General features: G+C 39.5%; 1 protein-coding gene across 7 annotated transcripts in view; it reads left to right on the top strand.

Moving 5' to 3' along the window:
• The first annotated feature begins 248 nt into the window (after positions 1-248).
• SGCE (sarcoglycan epsilon) overlaps positions 249-25,234 on the top strand; it is a 67,605-nt gene continuing 42,619 nt past the window's right edge. For 5 of the 7 annotated variants that reach the window (XM_068972602.1, XM_068972601.1, XM_068972606.1 and 2 more), the window contains exon 1: positions 249-399. In XM_068972602.1, coding sequence (XP_068828703.1) covers positions 291-399 — 109 coding nt within the window. In that variant the 5' untranslated portion in view covers positions 249-290. Of the gene's footprint in view, positions 400-17,173; positions 17,282-25,234 lie in introns of all 7 variants that reach the window. The other 2 variants (XM_068972600.1, XM_068972599.1) reach the window with 1 other exon arrangement.

Genomic DNA, 25,234 nt, shown 5'->3' with positions numbered 1-25,234 from the left:
CGGGAGCGCCAACCGGGAGCCTTATATAGGCTGAACCGAGGAGGGGGGCGCCAAATCCCAGCGTGCTCCGCGGGTTAGGCGCGGTGGAGGGGGAGCGGGGGCGGAGGGGATGGGGGGATGGGAGAGATGGGGGTGGGGGCGATGGCCCCGCTTCGCTGGCCCGCCGCTAGAGGGAGTTCTGGATTAAGGAGGGGGGTGCAGGATGCTGATGCTGAACTGGCCGAGCTGGGAGGAAAGAAGAAAGGGAGGGGAGGGGAGAATCGAGGACGGCCGGCCTAGCCAGGCCAAGAATGCAATTGCCCCGGTGGTGGGAGCTGGGAGACCCTTGTGCTTGGACGGGACAGGGTCGGGGGACACGCAGGATGAGCCCCGCGACCACTGGCGCCTTCTTGCTGACAGGTTAGTGGCCTGCGCGCGACGGGAGGTCCTGGGGCCACAGGCCGCTGCTTCCCCACCCCCCCTTCCCGGGTTTGGGGTACCTGGGTGCATTTTCTGGGCATGAGCCCCTCGTGCTGTGGAATCCCCAGTGCACGCTTCCTCCGAGATGCCCCGCACCCCACTTCTGGAGCCCTGTGTTTCCCTTGCCAGGCTTGACCCCTGGCCTTTTTTCTCTGCGCCCCCGGCGGGCCCCTCCCTGCCCGGCAGCGCCGAAATTCCATCTCCAGTTTCCATTCCCATTGCCCCCCACCCATCCACAGCAGTCCGGGTGATGAACCTCTCCGGATCCCTGCCTCAGAGGCTGGGGGTCGTCAACCATCTGGGGGGTGGGGGCTTACCGTGCGAATGGGGCTCTGTGGCCCAGAGGCGAGCCATAGGAAATGGGTGTCGAGCTGTGCCCAGCTCTGCCAACACACCACATCTTTTTCCCCCCCTTTTCTTGAATACGATCTGGAGAGAACATAAAAATATGCATCTGACACGCCTAATTCTCCTTTCTGCCTAAGCAAATTTCTCGGCAACGGAAATCTCATTTTTCTTAGGTTTTGCGGAGCAGGGAAACGGACTCGTGAAATGCTAGGAGCTAAACAGGGCATTGAGGTCAGGGTTAACCTCGGCTGGGGGCCAGAGACGCTGCAAACACAACGGTTTGCCCCCACCAAGTACACTATTTTGAGAAAGCGAAAACAATTAAAAACAGCTGTGGATGCCTCCGGTGTATTTGGCGGGCTTCGGAGACTCCCAGCTATGGCCTTTTGGTGATGATTACGAGGTTTACGCAGAGACATGGATCTCCCTGCAGTGTTACGTTTTTCTAAATCTTGTAGGGTAAATGAATACCTTTAGTCACGGTAACCGCAAGTTTAATCCTTTGAAGCGCGTTGCCAAGATTTGGCCACAAATATTTGTGTTATGTTTATAAATGTATATATTTTACATTAGAGAAAATTGCAATGAGTTACGAGACTAAAATACTGATGAGGAAGGAGCTGAAATTAAAAAGCCTTAACGTGGATTTCAATTGAGGAAAGTGTTAGGCACTAAGAAAAGGGAAAATCTGTTGATAATCTTAGTAAAAGAACTTTAAGTTAAAATGAAAAAACCAATTGTCTACAACTGCGGTTCCCGAGACACAGATGAAATTTGTATTTAAAGGCTAAAATAGCAGATTTGAGTAACATTGCTACATATTAATTTGTACATAGAGGATAGATAAGAATTTGACCCGTTGTAGATGACAGAATGGTAGAGATCTCAGTTAAAGCCAGCCTTTCTAAGAGTAAACAAAACTCTAGCACATTTATTGAAACTCTACTTTTTAATCAGAAATAAAATATTGACCATCAGATATATGAAATAATCAAGTGCAGATTTCCAACACTGAAAGATATTTTCCTAGGAAGTTGGGGGAATATAATTATAGTGTTTAGAAGTGCCTTAGTGTCTTTCCATGCTTAGGATGTTCACTCTTCCCTGCAATGTTGAATGCTTTCAGGATTTCTTGTGTTTTCTAGAATACCGTTTTGGTGACTGCCAGACCTTCAAATTCTTACACTTTTTTAAATCCAGGAAAGTTACTTCATCTAGTTGTTTGGTAATTAATAGACATTCTTTTTCTAAAAAAATGAGATTAAAAGACAGGATAGGTGATAGAAAAAACTCAGGTTTAAAAATCAAAAAAGTTTGAACAAGTTTGAACTTGAATTTTTATTTCAGAATGTTAGCCAGGACGTTTTTTTGGGGGGTGGGGTGGAGGAAAAAACCCAGCTTTAGTGTTTATCTTAATAAAAGTAATTCCTATTCATTGTACAAAATTTAGGGGGAAAAACTCCAGAAAACTGGAAAAAAAAAAAAAAGACTCCAAAAGAAAATCAGGATCACCTGTAACCTCTTTATCCTGTGACAACCCCAGTAAAAATTATGGACTCTCCTTTCTCTATGCATATACACATGCCTAAATAATGTATATTTTTCATAGAGTTGCCCGTGTATAATTTCTAAAAATTAAAAATGGGATCAAGTTAATTTCCTCCATTTTTTCTCTTCAAGGAGCCTTAGCTATCTAAATAACATTAAATTTTCAGAATCTTTTTAAAAATGGAAATAGTGATTACTTTTTCTAATTGAAATTTAGATGAACATTAGTACAAAAATATTTAAAACTGAAGAACTGAGAGTTTCCTCTGATCTGACTGTTCTAACACACACACAGTAATCTGGTATATATCCTTGTGTTTTTTATTCTATATATATGAAAACATTTTTACTTTGCTTAGAAATAGATTTTTCTAAGGAAAAAAGCAACAATAGATAAGTAGCTTTGAGAAAAAAATTTAATCTAAAGCAGCAAAACAATATTAAACATAAAAACAAAAATACAATGTTAATAGGTAAATACTTGAGATGACATTTTATGTTACCTAAAGCACAGAACAACATTAAAAAATCACCCTCACATAAATACATAAGAATTTAAAACACTCTTTTGATATTTGATGTCATAAGTGAATTTTGGATTTTCTCAGATAGTTGTTCCCAGTGTTATCTGTTTCTAACCCGTCTTGCACAAGATTACACGCATAGCAAAAAGAGATGCTAATATGCATTTATCAAATAATACTGGGCATTGTATGGGAACATTTTAATACATTTTAATGAGATTTCCTGTGGATATATGAAGCTGTTAACTACCTGTGTTTAACTTCAAGTGTAGTAGGAAAATTGTATTTCAAACCCAACTTCAAATAATAGCTTTCTAATTGGATATTTTACTTATTTAAGACAATTTGCCATGTATCTGTGAAGCTGTTGATTTACCCCTTACATTTAGCTTAATGTCTAGAGTAGGAAAAATGTATTTCATAAAAAGTGGAATTTTCACTTGCCAAACAATAACTGGACTTTCTAGTTAGACATCTGATCTGTTTCAGATGACAGTTTGCTTGGGATCTATGAATCTGCCGGTTTACTAGATGCATTTGACTTAACTTTTAGTGTGGTAGGGAAAATTTATTTCTCAGCAAAGTAAAATTTTCAGTTGTCAAATATTAATTAGACTTAATACTTGATCATTTCATCCATTTATTATAAAGAGTTTGCCATAAGTCTAAAAACTTGATCGACCTCATCTATTTACTTTAAATTCTAGTGTGGTAGGCAAATTGTTTTTCTAAGCAAAGTGGAGTTTTCACTTGTCTCTCGGATTTGAAAATTAGCAAGGGACAGCACCAGAGAAAACTGATGAGAAAGATAACGCATATCCAGTTTCTAGCACTGGTTTTAACTGATGAAAACCAGGCTTGAAATAACAATGTTAAAGCAATGAAGAGACCTTGACATGTTAAAAAAATTCTCCGTCAGTTATTCAGATGGGTCGGGGTTTTAAGAAGTGCAGTATTTATGGATTGCATTTTCTCTAAAATAACCAGGCACTTTGTTTTTAATTCTTTTTTACTAAGCGTCCATGCTTGCTCTGTCTGGTCCCTTTTCTTTTAACTTACTGTTGCCTCAGTTCTAAACACCCAAGGGTAGATTCTGTTGTTGATCTTATTACCCACTCTTGGTGTAAAAAAGGACTCTACGTGAATAGATAACATGTGTTTACACGTCCACTACAGATCCTTGGGCTGGAGCTCTGTGAAGTCCAGAGCTTCACGGAAATATTATTGTGATGCTTTTTGTTTCTTTCTGTCCTTTCCAGCTTCTCTAACAGAGACGTGACAGAAAGACCGGCAGACGTGGGCATGCAGGCAGGCAGACAGAGAGACATGGACAGATGGACACATGGGCACACACACATGCAAGACATCGAGGCTTTTTCTAAACTTTAGGATGCAGTTCTTCAGTTTGCTGCCTCCCTGATTTCTAGAAATATTAAGCCACAAGCAGCACTGCAGAATTGAAAAACGGAAACTAGTGTTTCTAAAGATCAACAAGTCTTTTCAAGTGACTGGTTTTCCTGATTGGGGTTTTCAGGATGGTAGAATCAGATAGAGGCTCAACGCTCTTAGAGTTGTTTCACGTGGATGGCTTCTGAACAGCTTCCACGCACATTTCTGTCTCAGCAAAATTCCAGGGACTTCAGGTTTTCAAACAATGTAACTATAATAAAGACCGTATTGAATAAAAAATAGTCTCCACAGTCTGACAGGAGAACAAACATTTACATTGATGTGCCTTCCCTTCTAGTCTTTGTTCCATGTGCATATATATTTTCACTTGACTCTTAATTTTCATGTGTGTAGATTTTTTACACTTTGCGTTGAAAGATAAGCGAATCTTACTTTCAGCTAAGCATTTGTCAAGGCTTTTCGGAGGCTCTCGTATGTAAGATGCTGTATAGACAAGCAGGATTGCTTTGTGAGCCTGGGGCAATCCGTGTTGGTTACTGGGTTTGGGTCTGGGAGGGGTCCTAGGTGAAGGATCACAAGCCTTTGCCCTTGGTCTTCTCTTTTTCAACATTTTTATGGATAACTTTGATGAAGTTCTAAGACGCTTGCATTAAAATCCATCGTTGACTTCAAAAAAGTCTATTACAAATAGATAACAGAATTGAAAGTTAATATGGTTTAAGTAGGCTGCAGTGCTATTCAGAAATATATTTTGTAGCAGTAAATGCCTCATAATTCTTTGGCTTGTGTAAAGGAAGGAGATGACTTTATATGGTAGCAGTTTTTGAGAAGAAGGACACTTAATATGAACCAGTGGCATGGTGTGGCTGCAAAATTTAAAAAAAAAATCAAATTTAGATTCTAGTAACAGTATAGTGTCCATATGTCACAGAAATTAATAGTAGCCTGCTCTAATTAACCACATCTGTAGTACTGTGTCCATTTCTGGCTGTCACGTTTAAAGAGAGACATTGACAAATCAGACAACTTCCAGAACAATCCGTGGGGACGGTGAGGGATCTGGCAATCTTGTCATAGGAGGTATCCTCAAAGGGTCTGGAAACGTTTAACTTAAAGACTAAAAGTAGACATGAACTCTCTTCTGTTTGCTTCAGAAAGCAGAAGCAGCTGTAGTGGGTGAAAGCGAGAGATGGGTTTCAACTTGAGACCTTTCTAACAGTGAAGCTCGAGAAGGGAATCAGCTTAGCACCTCTACTTGGTCTCTTATTTTCAAGTGTCAGAAATATTTATCTTTCTTGCAATGAATATTTAATTTGAGGCCATGATAACATTTTAGTGCAGGACAGCAAAGATACACTGATATCGCGGTGTAAACATTTTATTTTTTCTGATCAACTGTCTAAAAAAAAGAGTAGTCCTGTGTGATGCAGGTTGATTTCTTACAACTTGAAAACAGCTGCAACTGGACATTTTAACGCATCCTTTCCTCCCTTCTCATTTCATTTCAAATGTGAAAGTCTGAGAACTAAAGTGGCTTTCAGTTGCTTCCTGAAGTTGTTCCTTCCCTGGTGTTTCTCGCTGCGGGTGCCCGGGGGGCGCCCTGGGTTAAAGGGGAGCAGGCTGCTGTCAGCCGCTGATGCAGGACAGCTGAGCCCTACGCTGCTTGAGCCTCTTACCCAGGGGAAACGTGAGGCCATCCTTCTTCCTTCTGCAGTCCCCTCTTCTATGTCCTTGTAATACATAACAGTTACAATTTTTAGCTTTTCACTCCAAAAGAAAACCTTTCAATCAAAAGTAGGCCGCTGACCTTGTGCTCTTTTAACTCCCTTTGAAGTGAGCCTGGTTCATCACTGCCCTAGGAGCACCGGCTTCGTGTCTCCAACATGTCTTGGGGCAGATTTTCTTTCCACCTGCCTATGGATTGTTTATTTTGATTACTATCTCCAACTGTGAAAATGTGATTGCTCAAAGTTCCTTAGTGGAGTAGGCACATAGGACCTCAGTTCTAAGAAGTGATAAGCCCAACACGTCTCACTCCATGGTGACGATTTTTATGCCTGTGAGTGACCCTTGAAAACTTAAGGGGATTCTGATGACAAATGTGAAGAAAGAAGACACCATTCTTCAGGCATCTTTTAAAATCAACGTTGTCACCCTTCTTTTACTCCTGTCCCTTCTCCCCACACCCAGAACTTTCTCCTCCACTCAGATTGTGAGGTCAGAGATATGGTCTCGAACCCTGAATATGTGAAGTGTATTTTTAATGTTAAACACATTCTCTTCTTGTTTTCTCTCTCTTATATAAAAGTGTAATGCACTTCTGTGGGATTGTAGTAATATACTGGGCAGCTTTTGATGGCCGATGGCCCGGCTCCCAGTTGTTGAAGATGCCACGGGCGTTCGTGAGCTGAGCTCATGTTTCCGAGCGAGAGAAATGCTCAAAGCTTGAGTGCTTGCCTTGTCAACGCTTGTGCACCTGATCTGCAGGCGGCTACTTGCAATTCCTTGAATGCAGTACTTGCTCCTGCTGCTGGGTTTGGGAAGTAAATAATCCCCAGTGTTTAAATTTTAAAACTTCAGGAAGTTACCTTGGGAAATAAGCAGGTTGCTGCAAAACATGTACTGCTGGTATACTTGTTAATGTTATATTCTTGCCAAACTCAGTGTTAGAAAAGTGCTGTTTTCTTCTTGGGTCACTTTGGTAAAAATCTTATGTTTTATGTCTTCATCCGAGAATTCCTATGCAGTGTCTATGCAATAGTGTTTTAAATGTGTTTCATCACTTTAAAAGCACCCATCTTTAGCATGTCTCATTTTCTAGTTAATTGCCTTGGACTAATCAGGTTTTTTAGACTAGCTCTTTGGCATTCTGTACCACGGATATTGCCCCGGCTTATGTTGTGACACAGAAGGCAGACATTTCTCTTTTCTGACAAATGAAACCTCTCATTTCAAAAATGTTTAGGAGTTAGGCAGCTCCAGTGTAAATTCTTTCCCATTCTTTAGCTTTCCACTCATTCACTTGGTCACCACTTTGATTCTTATGGAGATTTGGAGTTCACTGTCAATTTGAAAGAAGAGATCACAGTTAATTTTGCTATAGCAGTTAAAGTGAAATATTTTAGTTCTCTGGGATTTCTGCAGCAATAGGCACAGAAGTAAAAGTTGATTTCTTTTTTTTTTACCTTGGAATGCAGAGGGAGAGAAAAATTAGCCCCAAGGTTTTTCATTTTTCTTTTCTTCTTAGCAAATTGGTGTTCCTCACTGTGCAATAAAATGACAGTGGCTTTTCTCTCCTCTGAAAGAGTTAATCGATGTAGCGCTTTAACATCTTTCATCTTCTGTAGTTACAGAGCTGATTCTAATCAAAGGCCAGTACTGCCGAAGGAGAAACAGAACAGGCTGCTACATGTGCTTATCAAGATTTGAGATATATGTTATTTTTCTCTAGCCATTGAAATTCTAGGAGTTTAGCTTACAAAGATACTCCTTTAGGTGATGAAAAATAAAAGTATAAGGATGTTTATATTGATAGTAGTCAATGAAAAATTAGAAAAAATAGTGGCTCCTCGTACTAGTACTTCTTTTATTCCTTTTTTTTTGAGTGTTGACTGGTTTTGAGACTGTGTTAAATGCTGTGGAATACACGGTCCTAGATTAGGGAACTTTTATACTAGGGTGTTGACAAAGATTAATCAGTCACACATATCAATGTGCTCTTAGAACTATGCTAGGTGTTACAAATACTAATAGAATTTCTAAGCAGGGGATTTGGCCAGTCAGGGACATTTAAGGAAGGCTTATCTGAGAAGGTGCTCAGACCTGAAGGATGAGTAGATGGGAGTGAGGTGAAGAGGAGAGGTGTACTGGAGGTCAAAGGAAGAGCTCTGTAGAGGCTCTGTAGCAGGGTGCCCTAGCAAGCAGAAGGTGCTCTAGAAAGTCCAGTGAGATTGGTGCCCGGGTAGAAGGGGAAGCACAGTATGGAGAGGCTGGATGTGAGGGTCAGGGAGCAACTTTTGCTGGACCTCTTAGACTCCCTTAAAGAGTGTAATCTTCATCCTACGATCTAAAACCTACCTCTTTGGAGGGCTTTAAGCAGGACTTGATCAAATTTGTGTTTCAAAAAGAGCACTTTGCATTGTGATGAAAGGATTGGGGGGGTCAGGATAGTAGTTCCAAGTCTACATTAGTAATCCGGAGCAGAGAGGCATAGACATCTCCCTTGCTAGAGTGGAGGTGGGCAGATGAAGCATGCTGAGGGGTAGACAGCGACAGGAGTGGGCCAGGGGGTGAATTTTGGGCAGAGAGTTACCAGAGACGATTTTGCTAGGGAAAAAAATCAAGGATGGTTTCTAGATTTCTGTGGTATTCATGAGAATGAATGGTGATGCCATTCTCAGGATAAGGAATGCCGGAAGAAGACCAGACTTTAAGGGAAAGATCAGGAGCTTGAGGTGATGATAAATAAATTACAACTGAGCCGCAAAGCGTAAAGCTATACAGTCTTAAAATGTGATGATATGTAAACATGTCAAGATATATGCTAGGGGAAAAAAGTGTGATCACATCATGGAAAGAAAAGCATGGTATGTGTGTGTTTACATGTGTTTGTGTACAAACATACATTTATATATGCATAGAATATGGAATGATGTGAGGACTGTTGAGAGGGGATACCCTCAGCAGTGGCGTTGGAGGGACAGCAATAGATATGTAGGAAGGAGCTTTTGTATTTCATACCCTGTTGGTTATCTCTTTGGATGTATTACAGTGAAAATGTGAGGCTTCTATAATAAAGAAAAATAATGACAGTTTCAAATGAACACTCATTATTACTGTATTACTATGTCTTTTTATTTTGGACAGAATTTTTGCCTACAGTTTTACTTCCTGAGCCCAGTCGCTCTTACTGCTTTGCCTTTTAATCCTTTCCCACTAGACTGCAGTGTTAGGCTAGATTTCAGTTTGTGTGGTGTTTTGTATTCTACCTTTCACTAATTTTAATAATTTCGAAACAGTCCATCATTTTGCAGATGGGGACATTAAATTGTTATGCATATAACTATTGCATGTTTTATGTGTCCCATTTTCAAGGCTCTCAGTGGTGCTCCTTCTTCATCTAGTATTTTTGAGATAGAATATAGGTAGTAATACTGTATCCCGTCAGTGAAAACCCAGTGTGTGTCTTGGTTGGGCTCTTTGAGCAACAGAGTAAAACCACAAAGAGAAGTGGATAACCCTCCCTTCTCCACAAACCATTCTATCAAACCAGCGCTTTTTCTTTGGTCGGAGGTTTCAGTTTTTCTCCGGTTCTGATATGTGTGATGCAGAGTTGAATCTTGTGCCCATGCGGTTTTTGCCTTTGTTGCATTATTTTCTCAGAATAAATACCCAAGAGTTTATGACAGTCAGACAGTACAGATGTCAGTGTAACTTACTTCTCATTACACCTGGCTTTCCTCAGAAGGGTTAAACTGCAGCTCTCCACCAGTTTGCCTTAGCAGATACTGGGAATGAAGACTTGCTAACATGCCATCTTCTCAGCCCTGTGGAGTTTGGAATGGTTGGAACCCCTGGGCGTTTGTCTCGGCTGGAGAGCAGCCTCCAGCGTTTATTCCACTCCACCATACAAATACCATTTTTTCATGTCTCCTGACTGTGAAGGAGAAAAAAAAAAAAAAAAGAATTCTGTATTCTGTAATGCCAACTGTAGTGACAATGGTTTTTTCATTTGAATGTCTGTTTTTTTAAAAAACAAAACAAATGTAAAGAAATCTAAAGTTTCCTTCATATTAAGTGAAGTTTAAGCATAATAATAACTCATTTTTTGAGAATGTCATCAGGCGCTAGGCATGCTTCTCAGGGTTTTACGTATATTCACGATGTCTCTATGAGGTGAGCACTGTTTTGTTCTTACCAGATGAGGAAACTGAGGTTCAGAGACCTTGAATAACTTGCCCAGTGGACAGAAACTGGGATTTGGATCCCAGGTGCTCTGTCTCCAGAGATGCTGATTTTAAACACTAAACACCAGCCTTTCTGTGTTCTTAATTTTTATTTCACTCTGAAGCCTAAAATCTTACCAAGCTTATGCTAAAATTATGAAATTCTAATAACTTTACATTAAATAATTATTTATGTTCTGCCCTGCCAGGCTCCGCTCTTTTAACAAAGTTTAGAGGCTTCTTATTCTGGCATTCTCGGTTTAAATTCTTGGAGTTATACTTCTCTTAGGAATATTTTTCCTAGACTCCCTTGGAGGTTGGGGTGGACAGTTCTCAGCAAAGCCATTTTTCTCTCCGTAGGTTCCAGCTAACCTTTTAACTTTCTTCTTTTAATGAATTGTTTGTGTCTGTACCTAACATACAGGATTAATTTCCATGGGCATTTCCTCGTTGCTAGCTATTTCTAATCTAGCAGCCAGGGAAAATTTATTTTGTTCTAGAAAGAAAAATAAGTTGAAGAGGACCTACTGGTAATAATAATACTATCTCAAATTACATAAAATATATAGTTCACAAACTGCATCCTCATTTAACCATTTGGGGATAGTATTGATGAGTAGATGATGGAGTCTTTGCAGTCAGCCAAGAAAGGGGTTCAAAATCCATCTCGGCCTCTTACTAAACATATGATCTGGGATTAAGTCATATAATTTCCTAGGAGTTCTTATTCTTATGTTAAAATGGAACTAATAATACCTATTTTACATAGTTGATGATGTAGGGATTAAAATAGTTATATAGAAAACTTTTAGTACCTTGCACTTAGCACACAAAACTTGGTAGCCAGGGATAATGTCAGCTAACGTTTTTTAGAGAGAAAAATATAAAAACAGGATTTCAGTATAAGAGACAGTTTACAAAGTATTAAGGATAGTTGCATGGAAAAGGGAAGGGAAAACATAGAAGGCAGAGGAGAGACATAATGACATGGGGGATGGTGAGAGAGGGGAAGAGATGAGGGGGGCATGAGCTGTGTATCCCGGCTATGCTCCCCTTTGTGTCCTCATCCGTGCCCCCTTTGAGTGAAATAGGAAAAGAGACAGATGAAACAGTGGGCAGAGAAAGACTTGACAGATTGGTTCTAAGGTAAGTATGTTAATGAGATTACATTTCATTTGGCACATCCTGCTATTTACTTGAACAGTGATGTCGGACTAAGTTATTATTTATTATTTCTATCCCTTGACATTTTGATTAGATCATCAGCAATCAGTCACTATTCACAAGTCTTCAATGGCTTTTATTAAATAGCAAACCCCACCTCCCTAAGTCAGCAAATTATTCAGGTTTGGGAAAGAGTAATGTTTCTTCAGAGTGTTTGCCCCCAGCCAGATGAGCTGTACTCATGCTGCTACAAGACTCCAGATGAATCATGGAATCTTAAGACAAACTTTAAGTATTGAATGGTTTCTAGGGAATTTAAGGTTCTGCCAGCCACCATTGCGTTAATTCAGGCTTTGAGGATTTTTGAGAGGGAGCATTGAAGAATTGGTTAAATTGTATACCATGCTATGTTAGCTAATTATGTGACTGTCTTAGTTTGGGCTTTGTAAACACAAGATTCATTTTATTCTTTGCTTTGTGTTTATGAATTAGAGTGAAACTCACATCCAGGTACAACTGTAGCTCATGAACCCAATGAGCACAGTGGAATTCCTTTCAGGATTTTTGAGGATGGTCCATTATCTTTGGAAAGAGTCCAAGAACCAGTCTATACAGGCTGACATTTTTCTTTTTAAACACTGGATTTAATCTTGAAATGTAATGTATAGAATAAATATTTTAAAATTTTGAGCCATATTTTCCCATCCTAACTAACTAAAGAAATTTGTTTTCATAGAAAAAAATAGGGTGATCTTTTTCAATGAAAATCAAAGTTATTAAAATACTAGCTTTTTTCAACCAGTAAATATCCTCCATTTCTTAATGTACAGATTGTAATAATTTTCTTTGTTTAATTTAAATAATCTTTTAGTCAATAAAGAATGAATTTCAAAAAGTTTTTTTTATTAAGCATAAATGAACTAAAGGGGAAATTCAGGATCTAAGGAAGAAGACAATAGTCACCATTATAGAGATTATAATAATTTTCTACACAAGAAGTTAGTTGGGTTGATCCATGATCTTGAATGCATAATGAAAAATAGATATTTCAGTATTACTGAGATTTCTCCCTCAAGGTGTGGGACTTGAACCTTTAAGCGGACATGTTATCCATGGTGTTGTGTCTTGCCTTTATTGATACTGTCTGGTGAGCAGAGGTGTAAGAAGTTGTCTTTTTATTGAGATTTATTGGACTGTGGTCTTATGTGGTCAAAGTAGGACTTTAGATGGATCAATGTAAACTTTAAAAAAATGAACATGCGCAAAGCAATGCCAGCCTTCAAATATAGCCTTATTTGTAAGATGTGTTTGAACTATTTTGTGCTGTGCTCAGTCGCTCAGTCATGTCTGACTCCTTGCAACCCCGTGGAGCATAGCCTGCCAGGCTCTCCAGTCCGTGGGATTCTCCAGGCAAGAATACTGAAGTGGGTTGCCATTTCCTCCTCCAAGGGATCTTCCCTACCCAGAGGTTGAACCGGTGAGTCCTGCATCTCCAGAATTGGCTGGAGGGTTCTTTACCATTGAGCCACCTGGGAAGCCCTTTAAAATATTTCACCCTGCCTCTAATTTTTAACAATTGAAGCACCAATCAGATCTGAATTTTGAAATTTGTCTGTAAAAGTCAAGTAGACTGTACTTATACAGGACCTGGAAAGTATGAGTCATGGCGTGTTGCTTCACCCAGCAAGGGTGTACAGTTCAGTTCAGTTCAGGTGCTCAGTCGTGTCCGACTCTTTGCGACCCCATGAACCGCAGCACGCCAGGCCTCCCTGTCCATCACCAACTCCTGGAGTTCACTCAAACTCATGTCAATCGAGTGGGTGATGCCATCCAGCCATCTCATCCTCTGTCATCCCCTTCTCCTCCTGCCCCCAATCCCTCCCAGCATCAGAGTCTTTTCCGATGAGTCAACTCTTCACATGAGGTGGCCAAAATACTGGAGTTTCAGCTTTAGCATCATTCCTTCCAAAGAACACCCAAGGGTGTACAATGGCATTAAATCTTATGGGTTTAGTGAGGTTCTGAAAGCCAGAGTGTAAGACCAAAAAAAATTCCGTAAACTTAAATTACCCTGTTAAATCCTTTAAGCTACTATAAAGTACATATGTGTAGTTTTGTGTATATAACTGAACAATTACTCTTAGGCAGAGCATGGTCTGAGAACCACTGGACTAGAATAAAGAAAGGAACAAAAGGGGTACTGTGTGGACCACCCACCCCATTCTTTTTTTATGGTAACTTCCCATTCGATGAAGAAGTCTGGAACTCTGACAGTGCCTGCTTGCTTGCAGGATTTACTCCATTCTGCTGTAGGATCAAGTGTCTGTAACCTTCAGACATGCTAACACATTCTCTGGGTTTTGTAAGGACTGAACTAGACAATCTACATGAAAGCACCTAACTCAGGACTAAGGGATGCAATAGATTTAAATGTAGGTGGTGTTTGTCAGGTCCAGATAGATACTCTGTTCTTTGAAGAGTTGTGGAGGAGAATTTGGCCACCTGCTTCCCGTCTGTCTAGGTTGAGATTTCTCACTGCCCGACAGTGACTTACGTGTTCTTGCAAATTGGCTACATCCATGGGCCAGCTGGAGTTAAGATAGAGTGAAGGTTTCAGTAATAAGGCTACCCCTACATCTGGCAACTTTGACACACCTTGGTCGAATATCTTATATACTCTTGGGTTCTGTAAGGCTTCTGTTGGTCTTCTAGAGTTCGTATTTGTGTGTGAGAATCACCTGATGAAATTGTGTAACCCGCTTCAGCTGGGCTCTCCGTGGTGGAATCATGAATATGTGTTTTAAAATTTTTTGTTATGCATTTGATAGGGTGTGTGAGAATATGTATTTTTAGAGCTGCCCAGATGATTCTTATGTAACCAGCAGGTTGCCTTTGGAACCCAGCAATTAGGAAAAATTGGGGGGTGGGGTATTTTGCCACAAGAGACCATGAACACTTCTGACCCTATTTCATGTTAAATTACTTGGGAAATGACTACGGTATCCTTCATCTAGATTTAAAAGGATGTAACTTCAGTTCTTAGGTGAAAAAACCATTTATTAGGCGAATCAGCCGTGAGATTGATCTTTTAGAAGATAGAAAATTAGCGTACTTACGTTTGCATGATTTAAACATTCAATACCAACCAAGTAATTTATTCACTTGGATGCTGAGGCCTTTGCTTTCCACTCCCAAGTATCACTGAGATGATCACCTGGGGTTTTGTTCAGTTGTTTATTTTTAATAACTTGGGTTTTGAATTGTATTCTCTTTTCATTTTGGAAGGGGACTCGGTATGTCTTGTAATTTAAAGTTCAGAATTTTACTCAAAATTCAGTTGAAAAGAAAAGAAACATTTCATCTCTGATTCAGTAGCGCAAGGAGCCCTTTTACCATGAGGTGTTCTGTACACCCAGCAAATACCTCTGTCTTCACTTGTCCTTACTCTCTGGTTCATAACGTATTTTCTTTGCTTATATGTGCTTGGTCCCACCTGTTCTAATTTTTCTGGGACGGGGTCTCATCATTTATGCTCCTTTTCCTTACACCTAGTCTCTCCTCCCTGTGTCTCCTCCTCAGCTTGTAAACACAGTCTGTCTCCGCACACTGAAAGGACCGACCTTTCTCTCTACCTTGGTGCTCCTCAGTCTGCCGTATCCTGTTATTTCTTCGCTTCCCTCTTCGGGCCAGTGTTCCTAAAAGGTTCACTGCATCTGTTGTATCTGCATCTTGGCCTTTTGCTTCTGTTGCCTTGCTTTGTTGGAACTCCACTTTAAGGAGTCACCGCTAACTTCTCCCTTTTCACGTCTAGCAGAATTTTCTAAGCTCTCATCCTTTTTGACCTTTTCACAGTCAGTGGGGATGTTGATCACACTCCTTTTTGGCATCTCTTCCGTTAACATATATATTTCACTTCAGGCTCAGTCGACCGCTTTGTCTCTTATTTCTTTGCTGAATCGTCTTGTGTTTTTGCTACGTGAATGTATTTATTAACATGTTCCTCTGCCTTTTTTGTCCCTTTCACTTTTTGTGGATCCCTTCTTGCTCTGTATTTCAGCTCCAGAAGCTAGGGCAGAGGTACGGGGTACACCCAGGGGGATTTAGGGACTGAGCTAAACCCAGAGGGAACGTATCTGAGATGCCTAGAGGAAAAAAAGAATGAGATGGTGACCCAGTGTTGTAGTTAGGGAAATGGTACCCAAATATCAAGTCTGGAAGATAAGGATGAAGGATGGGAGAGTAAGCAGTAAGGTTGGCAGTTTGGATAATTGGGAATAGGATAGGCAAGTAAGCCAAGAACGTTAATGTGTATCTTCTCCAGATCATTTTGTACCTGACAGTCTAACACATGTTACCTGAGGGCATGATCTCTTTAAGGAAGTACACTGGGGCTTTGGCTTCAGCAATCATTTCTCTGGTGATGAACTTCAAATCTGTATCTGAAGCCTGCATTAGGTTCTCTTATGAACCAGAGCTCTGTTTCCATCTTCCTCTTAGCTGGTTTCACTTAGATATCCAATTGGTACCCCAAATTTGACATATCCCAAATTAAAGTTATCATCTCTCTCCAGAAATGAACTCCTTTTGGGGCTGCCCTGGCGGCTCAGATGGTAAAGAATCTGCCTCCAATGCAGGAGACCTGGGTTCTATCCTTGGATTGGGGAGATCCCCTGGAGAAGGGAATGGCAACCCACTCCAGTGTTCTTGCCTGGAGAATCCCATGGACAGAGGAGCCTGGCAGGGTACAGCCCATAGGGTCACAAAAGTGTCAGAAACGAAGAGACCTGCACTCACTCACTCAGTATAGTACTGTTCTGTGTCATTCTGGGTCAAACATTCAAAGCCATCATTGATTCTTTTTTTCACCCACGTCTAGCAGTTTGGAAAGGATTATCAGCATTATCTCCCATGATGTCTCATAACTGGCCCCACCTTTGCTCTTCCTTTCTTCAACCCCTGGTTTATGCTGATTGCTACTTTACATTCCAGAGATAGCCCCTATTTAGTGTCCCCTACGCCGGTTCTCTGTCCGTTGCTGCTGGTGTAATGTTTCTCAAACTCAACTATAGATTTAAAAGACACGTTAAAGTTATTGTGACGTTCCTCACCAGGGAAAATTGTTTTCCCTCCAGTAGCAGTTACAGTTTCCACCACTCTGTGTATATGTGTAACTGCTATACATATACAGTATACTATATATTTCTGTACATGCATATATATATATATTTATGTTACATCTCTCTTATGCGCTTGGCCAGTCATGTTCGACTCTTGGTGGCCCCATGAACTGTAGCCTGTCAGACTTCTCTGTCTATGGAATTTTCCAGGCAAGAATCCTAGAGTGGGTTATCATTTCCTACTCCCCAGGGATCATCCTGACGCAAGTACTGAAACTACATCTCTCAGGCCTCCTGCATTGCAGGTGGATTCTCTACCATTGTACCACTTGGGAAGAGATTATATAATATATATATATTTCTGTACATTACTGTATATTTTAATATATGTGTTTCTGTATATGACATATGTATTTCTATCCATGAAGTGTCAGTCCCTCTAGACTGTAAGCTCCTTGGAGGGCAGGAACTGCGTCTTGACCTTGTATCCCCGCATATTCCCTGTATTGACATGCAACAAATATGTATTGAATGGAATTCAGTAGCTTGCTGGGCTGGAAGGAATCTGATCCCAGTTAATAAGTAATAGGTAATCTGTGACAGTCATTTTATTTTGAAATTAATTTCATTTTTTGTGCATTTGTTTCATTCTGAAAAGCTTTTTTATTAAGCTGTGCTGATGGCATAAATGGAACAGTTAAATGGAAGACCAAACAGGCCAACAGTTTTATTATCAGCAGAAAAATGACTGCTGGGAAGAAAGATGGTGAGTTTAGGTTGTAATCTGAAGCCCTTTCGGGGAGCTGGTAAATGTCCGCTTCCAGTAGTCCTTTTGCTTTTTAGTCATGTGTGGATTTTTTTTTTTTTTGATAAGTCAATCTGAAAAAAATTTATTTTCCTAATCCAAAACTTATGATCGTCTGTGTTCTTAATCCATTATTCTCCAGTTTTTTTTTTCCTTTGCTGTAGTTCTGCCTTTTTTTAAACTAAAAATAATACCTTGTTTTTAACCTATCCAGTCACTAGCTTGCCACTTATACAATTTATTGCAATGCAGCTATTGTAACAATTTATTTGTAACATTGAAAACCATTAAGAAGTATGTTTAATATAAATCACTCAAAAAACAGTATTTGCATAACCTTAGAAAAACGGTCATAAAGTCATAAAATATTTTGGCTAATTATCAATGATTTTTTGAATGATTTTTGTTGCAAAACCAAATTAGTATGTTTTGCTATTAAATAATTAGATGGCATTTGTTTTCTATTGAAAAGATGTCCTGACCCTGGAATGATTGATTGTCTTTCTAAATTTTTCTTCCCTATCTTTAATGTGTCCATTAGCAATATGTCAGAACCTTTGAAATAATGCATTTCATTAGGGAGAAAAAGACTTACTTAACAATGGAAAGATTAGTTGTTTTAAAAATATCATCATGAGCTTTCACTTAATATTTCTGGATTATTTGTCTTTACAATCCCTCTTAACCACGTTCCTCCCACCCCCTCACCCCCACCCCCAAATTTCTACTCTATGTGGTCAGGAACAGTAGCAGAACAGTAGGTTGGTTTCTATGACTTTGGGGAAATCAAACTATCTATTAAAAAACAGCAATTTAAAAATACTTTGGAAAAAACATAAAAATAAATAAAAATACTTTGAAAAAAACAGGAATTTTTTGTGATAAAATGGACTTACTGCCATATAAGACTTTCTTGGAATTTATAGGAGTGATTCCTGGCTTACCTCATTTTCTTCTTACATTTCTGAGTTGGGGGTCACTAAGTTTTTTCCAGATAACATCAAATTATTCCTCAGCTGAAATCTTCTGCTCCCAGATCGGTTTCACAGTAGGACCAAGGCTCCCAGGATCTCTTCTGCTCTTTTGTCTTTGAAACAAACCCATGAACACCTTTGCGTGTTTAAGGAATTTTCATCTCTAATATCTAAAAGAAAACAGAGTTTTGTGACAGTAACTTCTCATGGAGAGTTCGCAAAAATTTGTCTTAAAAAGCAGTAGATGCGCTTTTTCTAGGATCTAAGCGATTTGTCCCATAGCCATTTCCCCACACCCTCCTTAGATATTCTCAAGGGATTTTCTCTATTTCCTTCAAGGGATTCATTTCTGAATACTTGATCTGCGTGTGTGTTGGCTAAGTCGCTTCAGTCGTGTCCGATTCTTTGCAACCCAGTGGACTGCAGCCTGCCATGTTCCTCTGTCCTTGGGATTCTCCAGGCAAGAATACTAGAGTGGATTAGCTTACCATCCTCCAGGGGATCTTCCTGACCCAGGGATCGAACCCGCATCTCTTACGTCTCCTGCATTGGCAGGCAGGTTCTTTACCACTAGCACCACCTTATCTGGTTGTTCCTTAATCAAGCTGAGGGCCTTCAGCTTCTTCCACACATCCACTCTTCCTGTTTCCTAATCTTTCTAGTTATAAGAGAACTTATAACTAGGATTCAGAACTTATAACTATACGATGCCCCAGATTTGGCATCGTATTTCTATTCTGTCATCTCCCAAGGATTTGGGATCTGCCCTGATTCCTGCTGCTTCACATGAAATCACCAAAACCCTGCCTCTGGACTTCACACTGTTTTGCACACCTGCAGCCTTCTTTTCCCTTTTCTTTGGTTTCTTCTTTTTAACTTGGATGTCTAGACTCTCTGTCCTCTTTTCAGCATGTCACTCCATTCCTGTTTGATTTTCTATAGATAACTCTCTCACCTGCTGTTAAGCTCAGTTGAATCCTCCACTATGGTCGTATTCTTAGTGAAATATACGATTCCAAGGCTTTTACCATCACATTTTTTAGAAACTCCAAGAGATCCTCATCTCTTCCTACTTCAAGCTTCATGTTCCCACTGGCCCTCACAATGATTTTCTCCTTGGAACCTGAGCCAGAACTATAGTTCTCAAAATAGAAATGATCAATACATCTTGAATCTACCAGTTCTGTTTTCCACGTTCTCTTATTTCCCCAGTTTCTTTTGAACTCACTCTTTAGCTTTTTCTCCCTTCCTGGTCTCCTCCTCTGATTTAAATCCTGTTATTATAGTTCTGCATTATTAAAATATCTATATGCAGCAAGCACTGGGTTTACTGTAGTGTGGGGTATAATGATGGACAGCCACCAAGTGTATTACCTTATGTTATCAAAATCAACAAAATGCATAACTACCACCAGTTCAAGTTCTGGCTCTTCCTCTTTCTAGTCCTGTAGGCTTGAACCTGTCACTCAGTCTCTCTGGGTTCAATGTTGTTGACTCTAAAACTGGAGGACTGAACTTGTTTTTATGGATGCTAACTCTGATTGGTATTAGCTAGCAGGAATTCTGGGTTGAGTAGAATGCTGAGGCCATATCCAAATAGGAAGTAGCGCAATGATCTGTCCCTTAGTAGAGAAAGGTGTTTGGCACATCCCGACAGGATGATATATAAAGCCCTTTTCAATTGCAGTGTTCTATGTGACCAAGTTTATTGATTACCAATTAAAAATGGTTTGCAATCACTTTCCAGCTGACATTTATGAAAAAAATAACAACAGAACAAACAAACACATGTGATCTTTCAATGGAAAAATCAAGATATTTAACTCCATGTAGAAAAATGGTTTTAGTAAGTGGCTTTGGTTGGGGAGGAAAAATCTCAGGAAGAAACCTTTCTGTTTTTTGTAGAAAAAAGATCCAGGTAGTGGTTTCTTTTCTACCTCATGTAAAGAAAAGTGGTCCTATCTCTTAGAGGAATGACGTTTGAAAAGGCAATTTAATGCCTTCCCGTTGATGAATTCTATAGCCCAAGTGTGGACTGTCTGGGACTGAAATAAAAACAATAGCTGACCACTGCTGAATGGATGATCTTCAGGACTTTGATGTTGAGTAAACTCAGGGGGTGAAGGGCAGATTGCCGAGAAAAGCTTTTGATTCTAAGCCAAGATTTATAAAGCTGGACTGATAAAACACACAGTAACTTTTAAAGAGGGGAAAAAAAAAAGGCAAAACAGGTTGTATACCAGCTGGATGTTGATGCCTTTCAAAATATTTTTCTATAGACATTATCTGGTTTAATAATAAAATTCCAATTAAACTATAGAGATAACGCATTGAAAAATAAATTAGGGAGAAAACCATAGATATATCAGGCTCTGAAAACCCTAAAATGAGTTCTCTTGATGCAGAGATAGCAAAATGGAATTCATCTCTTACAATCAGTTCTGATTAATCGGTAGAAGCTTCTTGGAGTGCTGTGTATACAGGGCTCTGAGCCTCATAAAGAGCTTTTAGATATTAAAACTATAAAAGAAGGCTGCTGCTGCTGCTAAGTTGCTTCCGTCATGTCCGACTCTGTGCGACCCCATAGATGGCAGCCCACCAGGCTCCCCCGTCCCTGAGATTCCCCAGGCAAGAACACTGGAGTGGGTAAAGAGAAGACAAGGGTTATTTTTTCTATCAGCACTTATAGTTCTCAATTATCAGCAAAGCTCATACAGTAAAATAGCTTTTCAGCGATTGTATTTTTTGTGTAACTTTCTTTTTTAATAATCAATTCTTCACTTTAGCAGAGAAGTGTCTCTTCTATAAATAGGATTTTGAGGAATTGGGAAATTTAGTTGCTTAGGCAAAAGTTTATTTGAGAAGCTGTACCAGGTAAGTGGCTATTCAGTATTATCTTTGTATCTTAAACATATTTAAAAGTCATCTTCATCATTTTTATCCAAAATATTTTTCAAATAATATTTACTATTAAAGCAGTACTGTGAACATCTGAAAAACATTCAGTCTTATTTAACTAATTTGCACTCGGTTAAGGCACTCTTGTCATGCTTCCCAATGAGTAGCTTACAAGATAGGCAAATTAACAAAATTGAAATGCTCTTGTAAACAGGCTTCAATTTCTTATTAATAAATTACTTATTTTAGTGTGTTATAATCTTCGACTGATTTAGCTATTGCTAAGGGTAATAGATCACTTAATCAACAGTTCTCTTTGTTTAAATTTTGCAGTATATTTCCCACCCAGCAAATATGTAAGAAATTATTTTATAGAGCACATTAAATCCATTCATTTTGATTTGACAGTTTGTTTATGTAACATATAGATTAAATAAAGGCTTTCTATGGTACAGTTTTTTTTTTCTGAATACATTTAATATGTAGAGTTTATGCTGCCATTTCCTCAAATCATGGCTGGCTCCCAATTATACTAAAATCATCTTTTCAGAATATACTGTGTCAACGAAGAATCGGGAACCACAAAAGGGTCTCTGGGTTGCTAAAAGAGACATGGCAGATGCAGGCTTCTTTTTTTCAGCTCTAACAGAGCCTTGTGAGTGCTACGACAGTACAAATTTGTTCTTACTTTAACACACAATCCCACCTCATTTGGTAGTCTGGTTTCTAAACCTGCAGTGGATTAATAGCCGCAAATTAGAAGGCCCAGAGAAGCAGTTAGAGGAAACATTACTGACAGCAATGAGAAATGACAGCTGACAGCTTGTCTACAGATGAGAAAACAGAAAATCTATAAAATGCACCACCTCAAAACGCATTAGCAGACAGCTACCTGCTAAGCACTAGCATGATCGGTAAATGGCAAGGCAACCAAACAGTCCGTAAGAGCGTCATTGTATAATAGAGCGGAGTGCAATAATTGATGTGCTAAATGATGATCTTATACCCATAATGAAAAAGGATCGACCGCCAAGTACTTTAGAAAACTCAGCTCTCTAAAATGTTTCCCTTCCTTGGGGTTCTTGGTAAACTGAGAATTTACCATATTCTCTTAAACCACAAAAAAAATTAGAAGATAATGTAAGTGGATCTTTGAAAGTGATTAATTTGTTGATAAGCATTCTATGAGAGAGAGATCAACATAATAGCTGCCTAAGAAAGGTCACCTCGATGTGAATACTCACAATTCTTTATGACTTCTTAAAGATTTCAGAGAAAAGGAGGCTTTAAAGTTTCAATCTAGCTGAGACTTGGTCCCACACTCAGCAGCCAGTTTATAGTCATCTCCTCCTTGATGCAGACAAAGGGCTTGTAAATGTTCTCTGGACTTTTTTGTGGAGAGTGGACTTTAGATATGTCTGTGCACATGTATATGCCATTAAAAACTCATTTTGATAATTGTGAAGTGTCATGCTCTAGATTTGTTGGCAACGTATCACCTCACTCCTTTCAGATTTGATGTTTGGTTAACACATGCAGATTTGCGTTTGTTTTTAAGTAATTATAAATAAGCGCACAAATGTGCTCCCTCCTATTTTCATCTCAGTGTTGCTCCCATGGGGAGAAAATTTCAAATGGACTATTAATAAAGAAAGACAGGATGCTGTTTAGCTAGCATGAGGCCCACTTTATTGCTACTGCCATCACTGTCTGTTATTTGGTTCTTGGCTCTCTGTGTCCACATAATATACATTATTGAAACTGGTCTGTAATTTCTATGCCTTATGACGAAAGCATACAGAGAATATAGTTTTATGGAAAGATTTTGCCTGCATGTTAACAAGGGATTTTGGAGCTGCATCAGGACGGTGAAATATCACCCCAACCACTTGCACCCACATATGCTTTTGCTCTTCTTAACTCAGATATGTAATTTTTCCTTTAAAAAATTAGGTTAACTTATGACTACCTGTTTTCAATTTTTAATCTTTGCACATCTAGCTACCCTTGTGGTTTGAAGATGATCTTTTTGACCCCCTGTGAGTTGGACTTTTGGTTTAATTGTTTTGACCATTAATGGTGATGGATTTGCATGGTTTTAGCAACAGACTGGTTTCCTGTTTCATTTGTATCCAATGGCATGTGCTTGCAGAGGTGATGGATTTGCAGCCGGAGACGATTGCAGATCCCTGCGGTACACAGACCCTGTGACCTCAGCTTGATTAGCACAGCGCAGTATGCTTGTGTATTTCGGAAACTGTTCAGCGTATTTCAGAGACATGTCTTTCAGAGATTCTTCAAGTGTTTAAATTTGATTTTCAAAACTTGCTTTGAGAGAAAACAGTATGCTCCAAACTTACTGTTTGTGAGGACTACCTAGACATCTGTGAGTGCAACATGTGTTCACTGATAAGGAACAGCCTTTGTTGGTGTTGGTGCAGACTTGCTCAGTATTGTTTGTATAGCTCATGTTTAGAATAGGAGCTCATCACTTTGAATTCTCTGTGTCATTTGTTGTTTTTGAAAGGAAGCTAGGTGTAAATACTGCCCCAATAGCCTCTATTGAATAGCTGTTTGTTTTGCAAGTAACAAATGGGAAAGGTAAGGTAAAGGGCACTTCTCTAAAATGTTGTGTGGGTGCCCATAATTTAAACTGATGCTACAGAAAGGAAGTATTATTTTCACAAACAAAACATAGTGGCTTAGTCATTTTCCATTTCTAGATGATGAATGTGTTGTACATCTGTATCATGTTTTTCTCAAAGTGAATGGCATACTATACTTAAAGCGAAGCAGAGTCGCCAAGGTAACTGACCAGCAAGTATGCAGTTCAGCAGATTGCAGAAAGGCAGTTGAGTACACATGAATAAAGAAATGTGCATGTCATCTTAAAACCCAGGAGGGCCATGGTAGATTGTGGTTTGGCTCTGTAGATCATAGAAAAGAAATTCTTTTTGTGAAAGCGGAAAGTGAGATGTTCTATACTAGTCCTTGAAGTGAGATGATAAGCAGCGACAGGCTGCTTGTATGGTTCCCTTCCAGGCCCGGCCACAAGCCATAGAGAAAAAAGCATCATTTCAATATTATTTACTATGGACAACCTTTCTTTTTTATTTAGAAGCTAGCATTTGCTACCTTATGGCAGCAGAGACTAAAGAAGACTGTTAGTACTTTATAATGTAAGTGACGAATGGTAGCCCATAAACTGATGCACACATATAGGAATTAATATAAGTTACAAAACTGAAATTGAAGTTAAGCATTATATGTATTTAGTACACACACATAAGAACTGTTTCCCTGTACCTTTTGCTATGTATTAGATTGTATTAATCCATTCGGTAGGCATTTATAAAATTATTCACATATGCCAGACACCTCCTAGGTGCCCAGAAAAACAACAAAGGTAAATAAAGTTCAGTGCTGGACTTCAACATGTTTTTAATCTCTAGAAAGAATGAACTGGATAAACTCTAAAGGGATTCTTTAAATTATGTAAAGCATTCCTGTACTTTGGATGTAAGATTGTGATCTGGAATTTAAACACCCTTCTGTATAGCATGAAGTGACTTCTCAGCAGGAGTTTACAGCTCTCTGTAAGTTGGTTCTTCTTCCCAGTTTTCGTCTCCCTACCAGAATCTAGCATCAGTGGCTTAATGCCCCTTCTCAAAAGGGCCCCACAGTCTCCCACGATTGTATCTTGCATGTTTCACCACCGAAATTGTCCGTCTCTGAGTTTCAGAATCTTGCTGGTACTTAAAAAGCCATGTTGAGTTCTACTTTTTCCGTAACCCTTTACCAGATCTTTCCAGCTTCCATTGCTCCTCACCATCTTTCCGGGTCTTGCTAGAGCAGTCTGTCTCTCTGTGAGTCATACCTAGTTAGGTGGGTGGTGTTGTCCCAAACTAGAAGGGGAACTCACAGAAGACAGGGGTTGGGTCTCCTTCATCTTCACAGTCTCCATAGCACCTAGCACTCCGGGGACACTGGAGTCTTGATTGGCGAAAAATCTCCAGTTCTCATCCCCATTATATTTCTACGA

This window comes from Capricornis sumatraensis, chromosome 5, assembly GCF_032405125.1.
Source record: "Capricornis sumatraensis isolate serow.1 chromosome 5, serow.2, whole genome shotgun sequence".
NCBI classification, from domain to species: Eukaryota; Metazoa; Chordata; class Mammalia; order Artiodactyla; family Bovidae; genus Capricornis; species Capricornis sumatraensis.
This window is presented reverse-complemented; position numbering and strand designations above follow the sequence as displayed.